Source organism: Pseudopodoces humilis, chromosome 18, assembly GCF_049639895.1.
Source record: "Pseudopodoces humilis isolate 2021_Gansu_Grassland_sample_001 chromosome 18, ASM4963989v1, whole genome shotgun sequence".
NCBI lineage: Eukaryota > Metazoa > Chordata > Aves > Passeriformes > Paridae > Pseudopodoces > Pseudopodoces humilis.
The window spans coordinates 8,477,698-8,496,283 of NC_142217.1; the positions used below are offsets into that span (position 1 = coordinate 8,477,698).

Below are 18,586 nucleotides of genomic sequence, written 5' to 3' on the forward strand. Positions count from 1 at the left end.
CTTCAGTAAGAATTCGTCTCTCAGCTAAGTCTTGGCCAGCCAAGCTACTGAACAGTTCTTCCCTTTTTTTCAAGACTAAGACTGAAGATATTTCTTCACTTTAATTTACTGAGGAGAAACTTTCAAAACACAGATCGAAACTCAAGTAAAAAAATGGTCAGCCTATTTGTATTTGCATTGTAAAGTCAGGTAGATTAGCTTTGTACTCAAAAAAATGGCACTGAAACTTTAAAACACTTGAGAATTTCCTTGTACAACCTTATCAAAACATGCAAATTAAGAAGGTGCATATACTATTGGCGAGTGTATTTTCAATGCAAGAAGGTACCTAACAGTTAACCTGATATTAAAGACTTCATATGAAACACATAAAAGAGTTTATCCTTAGTTTGTTTCTGCAAATATTCAAAATTCTTGCTATTAAATGAAGAATGAACATATGAAGTAAGTTATAATGACGAAAGTATTACAAAACGCTGGAGCAATGGTTTCTGAATTTTCTGTTTCTGACCCTATTTGCATTTCTTAAAATCACATATTTTACAAAACACATCAACTGAGTATTAATTTAATTTAGGTTATCTTGGAGTAAGGGCTAAGGAGAACTTTATCCTAAAATGGTCCTTAGGAAAGGATTGTAAACCCAGTTCATGGAGCCTGAAATACTGGAAACAGGACAAATTTCTTTAATGACACTCAGTTACATTTCTTTATGCTGTTTGGCATAGAAGTAATGCATCCCTTTAATAATTTTTTTTTGGCAGATGTTTGCTTTTGGATTCTATTTCACAGTCAGAATTGGAATCCTGACTACGGAAAGCTTTAGATGCAAATATTTTAATCCTTAAAAATTAAGTTATTTGTGGTTGTACTGTCACTCTGCAAATAAGATATCACAATCACAACAATACTCACACATTAAATTTTTCCACTTTCCAAAAGAGTCACTGTTTTCAACATCATAGCTACCTATTTTATAAACCCTGTGCATTTCTGGTCAACTATCTTACATTTAAGTTTTGAAAGCAATCAATCTAGCTGCTACCAGAAAAGCCCTACTTTACGTGTTCATGCAGAAGTAATTTTGCAGGTAAGGTTTGCTTTGGTTAGGGACTGCGCAGTGACAACACTGCCAGCAAAGCCTCCTTTTGCAGCTGTAGCTCAAAACTGCAAGTGTCCTCATCAGCAGGAATAGTAACCAGGTAACTTAAACACAGGAACTGCAGCTTGATCCATCCTGTGCTAAACAGACTTGCTAATATAAGCTGCATTTGCTCCTAAGAGGTTGTGTGGTTATTCTAGAAGAACTGTCAGTGACCAGAGCCCAGGAGAAACTTCAGAAAGGAGTAACTTGGCTACTCTTTAGCACATGAACCCTACACAGAGGGGCATCACCTACTGAGTGACCTGGGAACATAAAGTCTTGGGGATAAGGAAGAAGCTGAGACATCCAAACTGAAGGCAGGTGGTGTTTGTGTTTGCTTTTTTAATAAAAAAGCACACATTTAAAATATCAGCAATAACAAGATGTACAAATTCCATGATTGTTGATCAAAGAGAGAATTTTCATCATTCATCCAAACTTGTGTTCTAACTGCATTCAGGCAGAGCCTTGGCTCTGTTATTTCAGGGATAAGTGGTCTCAGGACAAAGGACCTTTCCCACCTGGGAGCCCAGTCTGTACCTCCTGCTCCAGGAGGACACAGCTCTAACTGGCAATTGAACCTAACACAGTGAAATGCCAAAGCACAGGAGCAATAACAACATGCAACAGTGCTACTTTGCTGTTCTAGAGAAAAAGGGCAAAACTTACATAGAGAAAGAAAAAAGGAAAAGCTTTACAAAAGCTCCACACATACAAGCAAAAGGCAATTTCTTTAAAATATTTAGCAAATAATTATTTCATTGCATGATGTAACTTTAATCTAGCACACAACACAAGGCTACAACTTTATCACCTGTTAGTATACCCTTCATTTTCATCCCATACACATCAATGCAAAACCCCCAAACCTCACTGACAGAGCTGAGGCAGCATCTGTGAAAAACCCCAAACCCACAGTTCATGGAGCACCCTAATGCCCATTGCACAAGCAACGTTTGCCCTCAAAGGCTGTCAGCTGCCCTTTTCTGAACCAGGCTCTACAGGCCAGGCACTCAGGACAGCTTGATCTTACTCGGATTTTCAGTTCTCTTAGCACACTTTACAGGCATTCTCAATACTCAGCACATCTGACATCATCAGTCTGAATAAGCAGAAGTCTCATGGAAAGACTTCTTCTCATATTAAGTAAATTAGAATCCAGGGCAACAGAAACCCTAAGATCTGTATTGTAAACCACACCCTAAAAATAAAAATGTTCTGATATCAATACAGCCAAATGAAAAATAAGATAATTAGCAAATTTTAATCTTATTTTCATCTTAAATTTTCATCTGCAGAAAAATGTTCCCTTGGAAATTTGTCACAGCTCAGCCATAGGTTAAAGTTAACAATTCATAATTCACACTTAAAATGCACAATAAACATTTTACCTTAAAGTGCACAGTAAAGTTTTTACAGAACCTAAACACAAAAAATATTTTCCCCTTCCATGAAGGAGATAATATTGGTCTGTTGGTTCCCATTAGAATCGTATAAATACATGTGCAAGTCATAGATGAAAGTTTTGTAAATAGCAAATGTAAATATATTAGTATGGAATAACACTGGACCAACCCTTTTGGCAATGGCAGTTTGTTATACAGTTGGATCAGAGTTCAATGTAGAATATTATAATTTAACAATGCACATTCACAAACTTTTCCCTCTTTTATGCTACACAAAATGCTAAAAGTATTATCTTCTATGTGACAATGACTTTACTGAGTTTATTGACAAACAGTTGATTTGAGACATAAAAATACAAAAGCAATAGGACTCAAAAGAAGCCAATATTGGAAGAACTTTCAACAGTTTTGGAAAACCTTGCTTAGAAAACAATGGTATTTTACAAGAGGAATTACTCTTTGGTATAAAGGAACAGTGCCAGTGGTATACATGTTTTTCACTTCCTAGTGAAAGAGGCGAAAGAGCTATCAAAACTGAGTAAAAAACAAAGCCTCTTAAAAATATAAGTAAGGCACACTCAAAATTAATTTGCACTGTGGCACCACAGAATCTCTACCCAGTCAGACCAAAGGAAAACCCTTTGCAAAATCCAGCAAGGCAGAGCAGTACTGGCTTTGGAATGGTAACAAGTATAACTGGTAAGCAGACAAAATGTAGAGCATAGCATACAAATGGATTTTACTATGACAAACGCTTATAGTCATGTTCTAAAATTCAGAATTCAGTCCTAGTATATTCTAAACAAATTCCTCCATCACTGTCCATTGAAAACAGGCAGTTGCCAGAGAGTGAGACATTAAAAATGGTAAAAGCAGTGTTGTATCATGTAGCAGGTCAAACAGAGTAATCAAAACACAGCACATTTTTAGCTTGAACAAGACATCATGACTTTCACAAGAAAACACCTTTATCAGTTAGTCTTAGCACTTAATTCTTATGGTCTTAGTAAAAACTTAATTTAGTTAATTCAGTGGTATTACAGAACTGGTTAAAGTGCTTCAAAAAGAATAGAAATAATTCACATTTCTCTATTAAATATATTTTTTCCTCTTGAAACTTGCCTTCAATAATTAACTCACGTGTTAAAACTGATGGGACAGCATTAGCAAGAAACAGCTGGTTATCTTAGATGGGGCATTTATTAAAATATTTCATGTATTTGCCAAAGTACTTATCAGTGCTGTGTGTTGACAATCTCATGAATCATCTTTTGCTTTTTCCTTTGGCTAGTGCCTCTGCATAGGTCAGGTGAATAAAATCAAAGAGTTGTGTGGCATTGGCAGCATTACCCAAAATCTTGGAGAGCTCATCCTTGGACAGTGTCATCAGCTCTGCAATGCTTTTAACGTGGGTCATTACGGCACGGCAGTTTTTTGCATTAATCCCTGGCATTTTTAGCAGGAAGTCCTGAGGCCCAGGGTTGTACTTGTTTGACTCGGGGAGAATTTCGGAATCTGCAGTGATGGCCATTGCTTTTTCTGCGTTGGGTTGGGGATGGTTTTGTTTCAACTCTTCAAACAGCTCAGCAGTAGCGTGGGGAGAGGGACACCACAGGATTCGTAACTTTGGGAAGTGCAGCGTGAGAAGGGTTAGTTTAGAAGTAACATCATTGCTGGAAATTTCTGGCTGCAAAGAACCTCGTGGGATCAAGGAGAAGGATTTGTTAGCATCAAATTCAATGAGGAGAACTGGCCGCTTGTAGTAGCGGCACATGGACACACACTGTGTGTACAGCCTGCCATTGTTTAGGGAACCAATCAGATCACTGATGCTCTTCCGCTCCACACAGATATCAGGGGTTAGAATATAATCCCCAACTTCCAAAGTCACAGGCTCAATGTCGATCCCACGGCGATGGATCAGCGATGGAAGCTCACTACGGAATTCCCGCATATCCACGATTATGGTTTGCTGAACACCCTTCTGTTCCTGTCCACCTAAAGAGCAAAATAAACGCAGTTATCCCCCTACTTGACACCTCCTGCTCCAGTTGTTTTCCTGTCTGCTGCCAAGGCTTCTGCAGTGGATGGACTTATCATCTTAAATTATACCTCAAATTCAGCAGTACAATAAATCCAGACTTCATTTGATTTTTTACCATCAGAGAAAAAAACCACTTGCTTAAATACATACTGTAATTTATGGAGCATGCTTTGCAGCTTGATAGAACTACCATGCTACATGCTGTAAGCTTTGTATAGGTGACAATGAAATACATTAAGTTGTAGATGAAAATGATTTAAATTAGTCAGGGAAATCTTTAAAAGGCTGCCTGCAAAACAAGATAATGAAGCTGGTCCCTTTTATTTCTGGCTGTTTCCCACAGAAATACAGCTTTTATTGTAGGAATTATGTGTTGGCCTCTACAGATCTGCAGGACACATATAGCACCAAGGCCACAAAAGATATAACAGCAAAGATTAGAGAGTACATGGCAAAGGAGAGCAGGATTACAGGAACATCAGCAGAGAAAAACAAGCAGAAGCATAGCATACATGTTAGATGAAAAAAATGTGGTTAAAATTGCACCAAAAGGAAAAGGATGCTTTATTGAAAAAGAAGTGATCAAACCCATAATGTGCAGTTTTTTATCCAGGCAGCATGTTTTGCCAAGATGAAAAGAAGTCCCCAACATTTATTAGCTCAAGGACAACACTGCCTTTAACCATCTGCAGACTTCAGTTTCTATGTTTTAATTTCTCTTCCTACAAACAGCACTAGACAGCCTCATAACCAACAATCTGACTAGAAACAATTCAAATGGTATCTGTCTTAATGGTCAAGCACTTCATTAACCTGTATTTTCAAAGCAAACCAGAGCCCATTGTCACTGGGAAATCACGTTTTTTTAGTGTGAAGACTGCAGAGCCAATGTGCAATGTGTTTCTGCCCCCGATGCTTTGAGGGGGATTTAAAGTGCAATAGTTACAGGACTTTTGGAAAACTCTGGGCTGCAAGCCTGTCCTAGGAGCTGCTCACCTGCTTTGCGTGTGTCAGCAGAGACAGAGGCAGGTCTAGCGTCTCTGAGGAGGTCTAAATTTGTTTCATCTCTTCCTTCTCTTTCCTCAGGAACAACCATGCTGGCCTTCTCTCTAAGAAACCACAAACAAACACACACTAAAAGCTGCAAATGCAGGAGTAAAGAAGACTGAAATACTTCAATACTTCAATGCAATTTACTGTTTTTTTCTAGGTTTTTCCTTTTACAAAGGAACTAATAACTAGTAATAGCACTGTAACCAGCTGAGAAGGCACTGTCAGTAAAAATACTGTCTTATACAGTCTAAGGAAAGAATTTTGTTTCCCCAGTTGACTTATGTTATAAAAACTTTAAATATTATCTTACAAGAAATGTTACCTGCAAAAACACAATTACACAAATGAACTTCATAGACAATTAGGAAAAAATTCAAGTGATGACGATTAGCCTTTACATTAATATTAAATGCTGCTAAAATTATTAAACAAAATACCATGTACTTTGAAAAGGGAAGTTGTGACTTTTTGTTGATTCTCGATAGGCAAGTAGTCTTTACATCCAACAAAGAATTGAATTAAAAGCTTATTTAAAGCCTCACCCAGTAAAGAACTTCACTCTATTTAAAATGTAAGCATATTAGGGAATTACACGAAACACTAACAATAAAGGCAGTTAAACTAATTGTGTTACCGAATGAGTTTTTCGAAGGCCTCCTTCTCTTTCCTCAGAGCTGTGAGGTAGCGCTGCTCTTCTGTGGAGCCCCCATATATGAGGAAATAAACTCTGTAGGTATAAAAGAGAAAAAAAATAGAGGACACAAAACTTTGTATTGAGTTAAAAAATCCACAACCAATAAATTTTAGATTGGTAGCAGTAAGTGCCTGACAAAGTAGTTAAAAGTATATTAAATTTTAAGTTTTCTAAATTTTTAATTAATATGTGGCATCTATTCATAAAACAGAGTATTACAATTTCAAGGTGTATTAAATACATATACCCAATGTGGTGATATTTCTGTCAGCTAATGCAGTAACTGCAAATACTAATTTTCTTTATTGTGCTTCCTTTACTTGCTTGTCTGTCGCAGTTTCTGAATAACTGGTCTTCAGCATGATAAACATCAGGAAATGTGATAATTAATTAAACTCAAAATGAATCCTTCTGCTTAAAAATTATTATCTTGAGAGATGGTTTAAAATGAGACTATACCACCTCAAAATGATCTATTGCCACTAAAACAACTGAAGCAGAGGTCTTGGAATTGTTTGGGTTTTTTTTAACAGATATGTTTCTGCTGTTAAGGGATTAAATATTTGCTGGGAAGTAAAAATTATCTTTTGTTTACACCAGACGTTACGCTTTTGTTTAAACTTAAGGGCTCAACAGGAACTGAAAGGTAGCTAATGAAAATGAACGTCAGCATGTTCTGCCTTAACTGCTGACAGTGCACTTTTGATTTTTTTCTTTTCAGACTAGAATTACCCTGGCCAAGTCAACTTGCCTCAAAGGCTTCCCAGGCCTGCTTGCCTTGTAGATTTCCAGCTGTCGAACAAAAGTGAGTTCTGCATCATACAACACAACATATCTGGGTTCTACTTCGTGCAGCACCCGAGTGAGTGCGTAGGGATCCCCACACCCCTGCAGCGGGTGGATAATTGTCAGTGGGTCCTTGAAAATTCCATAGTAACAATCTGAGGGCAAGTTCACATCAAAATCTTCAGGAATGGTCTCTTCAGTGCTGCTTTCTTGGCTACCACTTAATTCTTTGATGTCTTCCACCTCCACTTCCTCTCTCTTTTCCTCCTCAGTTTTCCCTATCATTTGGATTATAGTCCGGTCTTGCTGCTTCTTGTGTTTATTTTGTTCTGAAGAAGCTGTGAGTTTGGCTTTTCTGGCTTGAGGTCCTGTGTCTGGTTTGGCATTTCCTTTGGACTTGATGGCTTTTCTGTCCTTAATCCACACTTCTCCAGCTTTCTCGTCCTTTCCAAAGGTTTTGTTATATAGTCTTGTTAAAAAAGCTTCTGCTCCAGCAATAATATACTCCCTGAGCTGTGCACAGGCTCGGTCATCACTGGCACAAATGAGCACTTGCCCTGCAGTCAAGAAACAAGACCATGTTTACAGCCTGTAATGCTGAGCTTCTTATCCAGCTACAAGCACCTCCTGATCCAAGGGCTTGCACGGATCTAAACTCTGTGCCTGCCAAATGCCTTGACATTCGGCTGCCACAGTTGCTCTGGACTTTGAATCTAAATTTAATAGCTTTTTGTACCAAATAAAATTAGAGAAGACTAATGGAAGTTCAACATTCCTTTTTCTTACAGTATCTAATTTCATAAAGTTTTCCTTCTGACCATTGGAAACAAGGCAGATACAGTGTGTGTTAAAACATACTTGAACAATTACTCATTTTTAAGATGTGGAATAAGAGCGAACTTAATTTAGACCATTCTAATTTGTCAGCTGTGTTAGAGAGTCTACAAAACACATGTTTCACACAGTATTATTGACATTTGTGAATAACAATCCTCTGCAAGCTGACTCAGATAAACTCCTACAAGGGTAGGTGAGAGAGCCAGCTCTTACCCAGAGTCAGAACACTGTGGGTGGGAGAAAAGAGCATTTTTTTACCCTTACTATTTCCTAAAATAAAACTTGTTAAATTTTAAGGGAATGAAAAGCCCTAAAATAGGAAAGGCAGCAAAGCAGTTAGACTCTCTTCCCTGCCTCCTAATTTCTACCTCATTTATATGCAACTCATGAGAAGCAAATTTTCAGGTGCGTGAGAAGAATTTTCAAGTTAGAAAGGGTGTAAGACAGAACCCCTGTTTTTGTTGTGAACCCAAACTTCAGAAATGAGTGAATGGTACCTTGATCATTATAAATTTTCACATCAGTTTTATTTGGCTTGGAACAAAGGTATCAGTATACTACTGAAATGTAATCTAAAATGTTTTTTCGGAATAATGCAGTTCTTTCCTAAAAAGTATTGCATTGTAGGAATGAACAGCATTTCCTCTTTTAGAGCAAGACCCAGTAAGAGTTTATGTAAAACTATCTAATTTTACATAGTTTATGTACATAATGTACTTAAACTCTTCATCTTAAGGCCACAAATTACTAAATTTAAACAAGCTCTTTGATAAAACTACAGAAAAGAGTTAGTTCCTTCTCTCCAAGGTCAAGTAGAAGTACAAACCAGTAGAAGTACTAGAAAACTTATATAATTTTGTATTCTCTCACCTGGACCACCAAGGTTGTCGCTGTTCTTATTCTCACTTTCAATCTCTTTCAGTACTTCTCTCAAAGCTTCCCATTTTGGATTACTTTCTAGAACCAATTCCCTTTTCAGTTCTGAAACAAAGTAAGATTGAAGATAGCAGCTCTTGCAGCCAAAATATCCTTCAGACTTTAAATCAGTGGTTAGATGTCAATAGTGTGATGGTTGTTGGCACATATGATATTCAACAGCCTACATATGCAACTTGTTATGCTAATGAGCTGGAGAACACTCTTAAATTTAAAAATGGAGATAAGTGCTTTTGTGAAGCAAAACGCTGACATATTCACTCATTCTTCAATTCTGAAACTCCTGAATATATTTTTTTAATAAAAGCAACCACAGCCTCCTACTCTTTCACATAAGATAATAAAGATGAAACTAAACATCAATGTAATGCAAGAACAATTCCACAAAAACTCTTCCAGTGATCAGCTGAGCAAGCTTAGGAGAATCCCCTACTTTGTGACTCTTTTAAGTTGTTTATTACATAGTTTCGGAACTAAGATTATGTCTCAATTTATCCCAGCTAACAGACTGAGACCCTGAGCAGTGGAAGTTCATGCAGGGAACCAGAGCACAAGTAATAATATGCAAAGCTCTTGGAATCGTGTGACACTCTCAAACTTAAAATTAGGAATGATCAGTACCATTTGCCTTCTTTACATCACGTTTTTCGGAGCCTGAGCCTTTGCCTTTCTGATTCAGTTTCTCATCTGCAATGCGATAAACTCGAGCTCGAGCATTCACAAACATTGAAGTACTGGAGTCAAGGAACAGCCAGCCTGGAGAGGAAATGAGAGGAAGCAGTAGTAGTTTGACATCTGCAATGTGTATGTGTTCCAATCCTCTGCAGTAAAGCCCCAGATATTCAGCTGGAATACCTGCCCTACCTGCTTGCTCTGTAATCACTAGCTTAATAAAAGACAGAAATGTGATGCAGCTCTCATACTGTTAAGTAACAGCAGTCAAGTGGGAAGATGAAAGAATTATCTGTCAATAAAAACCTACGTCCTTATGGCTGGTTGTGTAAAACCTAATTAGATACCTTCATGTTTGGGAATGATAATTAAAAACATCAACATTGCACTGTTTCATGCATTAACTTGTATTGTTATTCCATGTTTACCTGAGTTCTCACCAAAAGCTTTTTCACTTGCTTTCAGTGACTCCAGGAGATTAAGGAAAGTGACACAATCATACTGGGTTAGATACAGTAGCAAAGTACGTAGGATCTTCAAATCCTGGACCAAAGACTTTGTCTTAGCTCCAAGTTGATGCCAGAGAGGATCTAAATAGTGACGTATTGTCTGGAAATAAAAATTGGCAAGTTTGAAGTGTCAAACATACATTATTGCATTATAGCTTCTAAGCAAGCTGAGAATGCACTTGAACTTTACAGGGGACGCTCTGGCTTCCCAAAGTTATTACAGATACCAAAATAAAGATGTACTGGTGACATACTTGTTTTGATATAAGTTACCATTTTTTAGCAAAGTTAACATAATACAGATGTCTCTATGAAGAACATTTCAGCAATTAGCAGATGTATATAATTCAATGCTTTCAGTAATTTTTTTCTTTTCTATCTACTGGTAAAACTATAAAAAACCACTTTTATTTTACTGGTACTGGCCTGCTGTATTTACTTAGGTACAGCAAAAACCATTATAATGTCATTTAGTTTCCAAAATCAGATAGGTGCCATGAAGATGTGCAACTTATAGAGCCCAAGGAAAAACCCTTAAAATATTTAAAATACAGAAGGCCTTCCATGCAGATTAAATCACAGTTAACCAATAACTGCATTGCACTATTATAGTTGATTTCATCCTAATGAAAGCATATATGTGCCAAACATTGCAGATCTGTCAAAAGTAACAATGAACACAAAGTTACTGATATACAAGATTAAAGATACAGCAGATGCATGCATGTGCAAATTGTCTATTATGTATGGTGCTTCTTCTACTAGAGAAAATAAAAAACACAAGCACGAAAGCCAAAAGGAAAAAGGGAGTATGTGTGTGACAATTACTGATACTTATCTCCGAAGTATTCTGAGCTGAAGTTAGAACTATCTTTTTAATAACAGCAGCAACAATTATTATTATAACCAGGGTGTTCTTACTGTTGTGACTCTGGAAATGAAGGAAGAACAATAATACCAACACATCAAAAACCCTGCTGGCAACTGTCACATCACCATTACATCCCCTTGTACCAGTAATAAACGCATCATGGGAGAACACTCAGCTGCTGCTGGCTGTTTATTTTGCAAATAACATTTCTGTTTGCATGGCAGGCACTTTGGAACTCTATATCCCGTTACTTAGATGCTGCAGAACAATCAAAATGGTTACCTTGTCAAAAGGTTTAGCAATAGCATTCTCTAAAGATAGATCTTCTACTTCAAGAACTGGGTTGTAACGTTTGAGTTCCCTCAGACATGCGTTCAAAATGTCCAGGATTGCAGTCTGGATAGCAAGCATAGCAGGAGTCATTGCCACGTGTATTTCCACCACTTCAGGTTTATGCTTCTCTAAAAAGGAGTGCACTGCTATATGAAATCTAAGAGAAAAAAAGCTTCTTAAGATTTACATGGATAGTTTTGACTTAGAATTACTCAAAAGTTTCTATAAACTACAATTATGATTGTTTTAAATGTAAACAAGTAAGTTAATTCCAAAAACAGTTTCTACTGATGTGAAGACTGCAATCTTATGAACAGCCTTGGACCATCTGTTCCACAATTATGACTGAAGTCATTCTAGTCATGTGAGCCTATAGTGCTGGTGAATGATCCATGGAAAATTACTGCACTGGATTCTGCATCATCATCACCACACATAGCAAATATTAAAATAAGCCCAAAATCATATGAGGGAGAAACTGGAAGGGGTTCACAAATTCTCTGAAATCACATGGCTGCGCCAGCAGATTTTGTGATGTTTCCAGCTTGCAATGGCAACCTGTAGGCCCTTGTTGGAACCCTGCCCTTGGAGCCACTCCAGTTGCTCAGATCCAGAGATGCCATCTGACTGTTCCTGACAGGATGAGGCTCAGAGAACCTGATGGTTGCTGACCTCTGCAACTCCGTGGACATTTTCCTTACTGCAGCCTGCAGTAACTTCTTTTCATGGAAGTTAAAGAAGGAAATCTAGAGAGCTTCTACTTAATCTTTTCTGCCCTAGGTATGTCCACTTCTACTTCCCTGGGATACTGAAAGAAAGACTGTTAAGGAATTTACAATGCAGAGGAACAGTTCATCAAGAAGGAGTGAAACACATTCCAGCCCAGACTACTGGAACAAATGGGCAGAGCTCCTGCCCAGGGCAAGATGACTGGGTCCTCAGAGAGTGTCCAGTTCCATTTGTGGATCTGTTCCTGGAAGACACAGTGCATGCCACATCTTGGCAATTAGTTTTTTAACAGTCATCAAGGAATGTTCTTCACATGCAACATATGTGTATAAGAAGATTGAAAAAATCTGACATGTAGAAAGAGATGCATGGAGTTTTATCACAGCTGGAAACAAACACCTCCATGATTAGCAGAACTGAGAGACTGTTTTCCTGTCATTATATGGCTTAAAAACTCTTGTTTAGTAAGAGAAGTTATTCTCAAACCGTTAAGAATGTCACTTTTTCTGTGATTTCTGTTGACTAAAAGGACAGCTCTATCATAAGGTTCATCCTTTTAATAGAGTCAATTTGAGTCTATTTTCAAAAATGCTCTCAGAAATTCAGCATTTTTAAGACTGCTTCTGTTAAAAACTGAAAAAATTTTGTTTAGGAATACAGGAGGGAACACAGATTAGCACCTCATTTTCTTAGAAACCCACTGTAACATCCTTCATCTTTCTTCTAAGTTTAACTCTCCAGTGAAGAAGTGCCTCACCTTGGCCACAGATAAAGCTTCCCAACAAAAAGATTTTTCATCACTCTTTCCACATGACAAAAGCCAGTGTTAAATGCAACTGCATTATCTGTAAAAGCTTTAATGAAGCCTTGCTTGTTCTTCTGACGATAAAGTCGCAAGATGAACGCTTCCTGACAGGACTCAATGATTCTGTGTGCTTTGTACACCAAAATGCCTGGCAAAAGAAAAAAAAAATCAAGTTTTAAAAAAAAATACAGTAAGGTCCAGGTTTGTACAGATTTTTCCTCTCTCACCATAACTGCCTTATTATTCTACTGTTCTTTTAATTACAGGAATTTAAGTCTTCTAAAATGAAGGTTGAACAGATTTCATGAGGTTGATTCCTCAGTGTCAATACCATGGGATTGCCAAATAACAGAACTGGGTAAATAATGCATCTTTAACAGAATAAACAAAGCTTATGCATGAGTGGCCGGACTTACTAGCTTGTAAATTTCTTTACTCCTGAAGCATAAATTGAACTTGAGCCTTTTAAAAGGAGGAAAAGCAAATGCATGACTGCACTGTTACAACAAGGCAAGTTTGATGTGTTTGAGGCTGTGATAGTTGATTTCTTTTGTTAATAGAAATTCTGGAAATATAGACTTGTCAAGTAACTTGCATTGGTAACAATTCAAGTGTTTACATAATCAAAGAACGTCTGAAAACATTTATTTTGCTTTTCTCTCCCATCTGACAGTCATATTCACATTCAAGAACAGCAAGTATTATCAAATATATGTGTATACCACCAGCTTTCTTTATGGCTATGGGTGTAGTAGGAATTCAAGACCTATCAAGCACATTTCAATAAAGAGAAGTGAAAGAAGAGTTTAATTTAATTACGTGTTTGAGGTGAACACTTCTGGAGTTTACAGTTCACTCAGCCAAGACCTGCTAAACCAAGGCTTGTTTTTTCCTCATGCTAATCATGTTAAACAGCACATTGCATTATTTTCCCTCTCCCTCTACTGAAGTAAGGCCTGTGTAGTATCTGTTCACAGCTTCCAGTGGAATCATAAATGCCTTTCTAAAATGGAAGCAAAGGACATCAAACATCAAAGGTTTTACCTTATGCCTACATATGCTAATAAATTTGATTTCTGTAACAAGTCTCCTCAACTCAGCACTCAGCCATTGATTTTAACGTCTTTGCCCGCTAAATGAACAAGCATCCAGAAAAGACTTCCATTAACAGCTTGCTATTCATGATTAAGTCCTAAAATAATCCACTACAAGGTATTTCTCTATCTAGATATTGTTAGACCTGTCCTATGAAGCAAACTTTTCAGTACATAATAATGATCATATCCATCTCTGAGCAACTTCAAGTTTATCACAGTGTTACCCCAGATGGACATGACAGGAAAGACAGAACTTCTAAGAGGTCAGTAAGAATGTGTTTATTATAATACCTTCCTGCTTTCGGTCAAAATATATCTGCTTATGGAGTTCACACCTCTCTGTAAGCCTTGGTACAAATAACTTGCCACTTTTTATTACACCAACTTGCATAAATTTCACTATGCTGTCAGGTACGTAATTTGTACTCAGCTATAACCACCAGGAATAATTCTGCTTTACTGCAGTGATAATTTCTTATCTTCATTTAGCTGGATTTATGAGTTCATCAGATGTTAATTCACACTGATTTAAAAATTGACATTTTTAAAACCTAGAAAGGCTTTTGCTGTTATCTCCTTATGAAACACTACTACAAGATTTTGTTGTATAATCTCACACAAAGACAAGGCACACCGACCCAGGTGTTAGGTGGCTGGGAATGAATGAACCATTGAATCAATCTATTGCAGCTGCTCTCACACTGACCTCTGGTGGCAATGCAAAACCTGTCACAGCTCTGCGGCACTACAGGACAGCAGCAGTTTTAAAACTTTACTGTATTTCTTCTATTTTTTTTTTCCCTTTTCTTCTTTGGTAGAATAAAAGGTAGAGGGGAAGGAGTCAAGGGAAAAAGAGAAATTACCACAGGTTTCCCAGAAAAACTATTCACTTCTTTTGAACTTAGAAATATCAGAATTGACAAATTTGGTGTTCTTCAACTCCAGCATAAAAGTGTTCAAAATGTTTTAGAGTGGAACTTGCTATAGCTTGACTAAAAGGAAGAAGGTACAGCTTCTGAAGCAGAAACTCAACTTCTTCTAAGCATACAACATTCAGCTATGTTTAACCATTAAGCTGTCAACACTTAGAAAACAGGAAAATATTCTTAAATCCATGGCTCTTAGATATCTCTTTTTCCAGCTCTCCAGGCTGTAACATGATTTCCAGCTTAGACAGGAACATAAAAACAAAAGTGGCTGGGATAGAAGAGGAACAGAACACGAGAAGAAAAGGGTAACTCTCACATCTTCCATGTATAGCTTCTATATAACTACAATTAAAAGGTTGCAAGCTATTCCCCAAATCTTTACAATCACAGTAACAGCATTACTTTGTAATGTTGCTATTTTCAGTGTCCAAGTGTGTCAAAACAAATACTAGTGAGGTATTTTTTTATGAGAAATCATCAAGAGTAATTTGTTAATGCAAAAATAGAGGTAGTGTGCATGGTTCATAAAGCATGACATCTTAAATCAGTTTTAACGATAGGCTACTGTCCAACAGAACACAGAACAATATGTCATCAAGCACAATCAATTATTCTTCTTTGTAAGCCTTTTAAAACTGTATGATTAAGTAAGGCAAACAAGTTGAGAGAAAAAAAAATTAAAAATATGAAAGAACTACATATTTGCTCCTTTTACCTCAGTCTTGGTGAGGGAAAAAAAAAGGAATAATTCTTCAACCTCAACAGCTGTTAGTAGAACTCTTCATATAGAATTAAGCATTGTGTATTTTCAAACAGAACACTCTTATCTGTATCTCATTAAGCTCTTACCGGTAATGAGATTGGCAGGAATTCTGTCAGTAAGGAAATCTACCACAAGGATCCGACTTGTTGCAAAGATGACTCCTCCTTGTGTATAAAATTCATACCGAGTATTATTTGCAATTTCATTGGTAACGCGTCGAGGGAGATGAACAACTCCATCTGACCTCAGCTGATCAATAAAATACTCCTAAACCAAACACAATAAAAACACAAGACGCTATTGTGGTATCCAGGGAATAGGATCCAAAAAGCACCTTGATTATATATACTCCACTATATAATAAGGAGGTGTCAAAACCAAGTTAAGACATGATAGTATAACATACTAAAAGAAGTCAGAATCATTATGATTTTTTTCTCCTTTGACATGCTTTCTTCAGTTTCAAACTCATCTGGGTGATTTAAAAAAACTACTACTGAGTTACTACATACTCAGTAGTAACTAGACAATACTTACATAAAAATGAGCAACTGACACATAAAGGAGCTTATATTTTCTTATATTTCAATATCTCATTTTCAGAGAAAATTCAATTTTAATATTGCCTTAAGAACAGAGAATTGGGAAGAGATCATCTTGTAGTCCCCTCACCTGTCATTAGGTGACTACAGCAGGTATATCATATATACCAAGCTTAATCTTATAAACTACAGCTGTGATTTTTATTCACCTATGGTTGCTATAAAAAGTCCCCCAAGACCTCCCCTTCCTGATGGTGGCAAATTTACCTGGTTCCAGAGAAAAAAGAGCAGGTTTTTTTTGTGCAGTTAGGGACAGACTTGTCAAGCCCAAAAAGCATGTTTCACCCCTTTCTCCTCATTGGTCACTTCTAAGTCACGTACTTGTTTTATCTCATTAGTGTTACTAGGACTTCATTGTGCTGCAGGAGTAGAGACTCAACTGCCATGATCCATGTGTGTGGTTTGGCAGGCTCCCCAGGACCTGGGGGTGGACAACAAGCTCTCCCTGAGCCAGCAGTGCCCTTGTGGCCAAGAAGGCCAAGGCGATCCTGAGGTGCATTAGGAAGACTGTTGCCAGGGAGGTGACCCTGCCCCTCGGCTCAGCCCTGCTGGGGCACATCTGGAGTGTTGGGTCCAGTTCTGGGCTCCTCAGGACAAATGGGACACAGAAGTCCCGGAGCAGAGGGTGACAAAGAGGACGAGGGGACTGGAGCATCTCTCTTGTGAGGAAAGGCTGAGGGAGCTGGGGCTGTTCAGCCTCAAGAGGAGATGGCTGAGAGGGAACCCCACCAATGTCTGTCAGTGTGAGCGGGGAGGGCTCAGAGCAGGGACCGGGCTCTGCTCCCTGGGGCCCAGCAATGGGACAGGAGGAACGGGCAGGAACTGATGCCCAGGAAGCTCCACCTGAACACGAGGAAGAACTTCTTCCCTGTGAGTGACTGAGCACTGGGACAGATTGTCCAGAGAGGCTGTGAAGTCTCCCTGGCTGGAGATATTTCAGAACTGTCTGGACACAGTCCTGTGCTGTGCGCTCTGGAATGACCCTGCCTGAGCAGGGAAGCAGCATCAGATGAGCCCTGTGGTCCCTTCCAACCTGACCCAGTCTGTGGTTCTCTGCCGGGGCTGGTGCACAGCGCCAAGCCCACCCCCCACACCGCCCTCCCCGGAGCCCGCACACCCTCCCGCCAGCCCGCGGAGCCGCTCCGCGGGCCGGGGCAGCGACAGAGCTGCCGGCCGCCCCCGGGACGCGCTCGCCGCAGCCGGGAGGGGAAGGGGCGGGCAGCTGCCCTCACCTCCTCGGCGGGGCTGGTGTTGAGCACGAGCACGAGGCTGGCGGGCTCACAGTAGAGGCGCAGGAAGCGCAGCAGCAGGCGGTCGATGCCGAGCCCGCGGGCGCACACGGCGAGCCCGTCGCGGTGGAACAGCTCCAGGAAGATCTGACTCTCGTGCTCCAGCAGCGCCGCCATCGCGGCACCACTCCCGCGCACGCGCTCGCGCCCCAGGAGCGCCCCCTGCTGAGCCCGCGCGCGCGGTCCTCCAAGCCCGGTGGTTTCCCGCCCCGCGCGCGAGGGTCCCTGAGGGAAATGTCCGTCCCCTCACGCATACCCACAGCGGGTGGGGACGGGACCCCACACACGGGCTCCTGCTGCGGCCAGACGAGCTCCTGCTGCGGCCAGATGAGGTCCCGCTTCTCCCCGCGCGGGGCGTGTGTGCCGAGTGGTAATGCGAGCTGGCCGGTCTTCTCCAATTATTTTGTGTTTATTACGTCCCGGCCTGACATTCCCTCAGGAGAGGTTTGGGTTAGATATTAGGAAAAGGTTTTTCATCCATAGGATGGGGTCTGAACAGGCTCCCGAGGGCAGTGATCACGGCCCCAAGGCTGACAGCTCCAGCATTGGGGAGCATTTGGACAGCGCTCTCAGGCGCTGGGCGGAATCGTTGGAGTGTCCTGCGCAGGGCCAGGAGTTGGATCGATGATTCTTGTGGGTCCTTCCTACTCAGAAAGTTCTGTGATTCCGTTATTTTTTACTGGGTATCTGCATTTTTTAAGCACCAAACCCAAACTCTCCTGATCACTCCTCTCACGAGGTGTCGGCATCTCGCCGTTTCCGTGGTGCCCGCCCCAGAAAAGGCTGTTTGTGCCCACAGGGGTGAAGGCACTCCTCAAGCCTGCTTTCAGAAACAGCTGGAAATATAGGGCACTCCTCAGACTTCCCCTCCAATTCAGCCGAGCATCATGGAATCACAGAAGGGCTTGGGATGGATAGGACCCTCATATCTCCCAGTTCCACACCCTGCCGTGGCAGGGACACCTCCCTTTAGCCCAGGCTGCTCAGAGCCCCCGGGGTGGTTCAGCTGGGTCAGAATCCCCCTCTGGATAGGGAAGAAAGCTGCCAGCTTTGTGTACAGGGCTTCTGGGCAGAGGAGCAGCTCACC

At 39.9% G+C, this 18,586-nt stretch overlaps 1 protein-coding gene across 1 annotated transcript; it reads right to left on the bottom strand.

The window, feature by feature from the left end:
- Positions 1-1,404: 1,404 nt before the first annotated feature.
- On the bottom strand, positions 1,405-17,625 carry ERCC4 (ERCC excision repair 4, endonuclease catalytic subunit). The gene is made up of 11 exons (XM_005522897.3): positions 17,443-17,625; positions 15,695-15,875; positions 12,772-12,967; positions 11,235-11,442; positions 10,001-10,181; positions 9,522-9,656; positions 8,835-8,945; positions 7,093-7,684; positions 6,282-6,374; positions 5,591-5,703; positions 1,405-4,548 (listed from the first exon to the last, which is right to left on the bottom strand). The coding sequence occupies exons 1-11, from the start codon at positions 17,614-17,616 to the stop codon at positions 3,815-3,817; spliced, it is 2,718 nt and encodes a 905-aa protein (XP_005522954.1). The 5' UTR covers positions 17,617-17,625; the 3' UTR covers positions 1,405-3,814.
- Positions 17,626-18,586: the final 961 nt, after the last annotated feature.

What these genes read in the sequence shown, in the direction of transcription:
- ERCC4 (XM_005522897.3), bottom strand. Translation starts at nt 17,616, where the DNA reads ATGGCGGCGCTGCTGGAGCACGAGAGTCAGATCTTCCTGGAGCTGTTC. An exon ending in ACACCAGCCCCGCCGAGGAG is followed by an intron (nt 15,876 to 17,442) that starts GTGAGGGCAGCT and finishes TGTTTGGTTTAG; the next exon opens with GAGTATTTTATTGATCAGCT. An exon ending in CGACAACCTTGGTGGTCCAG is followed by an intron (nt 7,685 to 8,834) that starts GTGAGAGAATAC and finishes TCTTGACTGCAG; the next exon opens with GGCAAGTGCTCATTTGTGCC.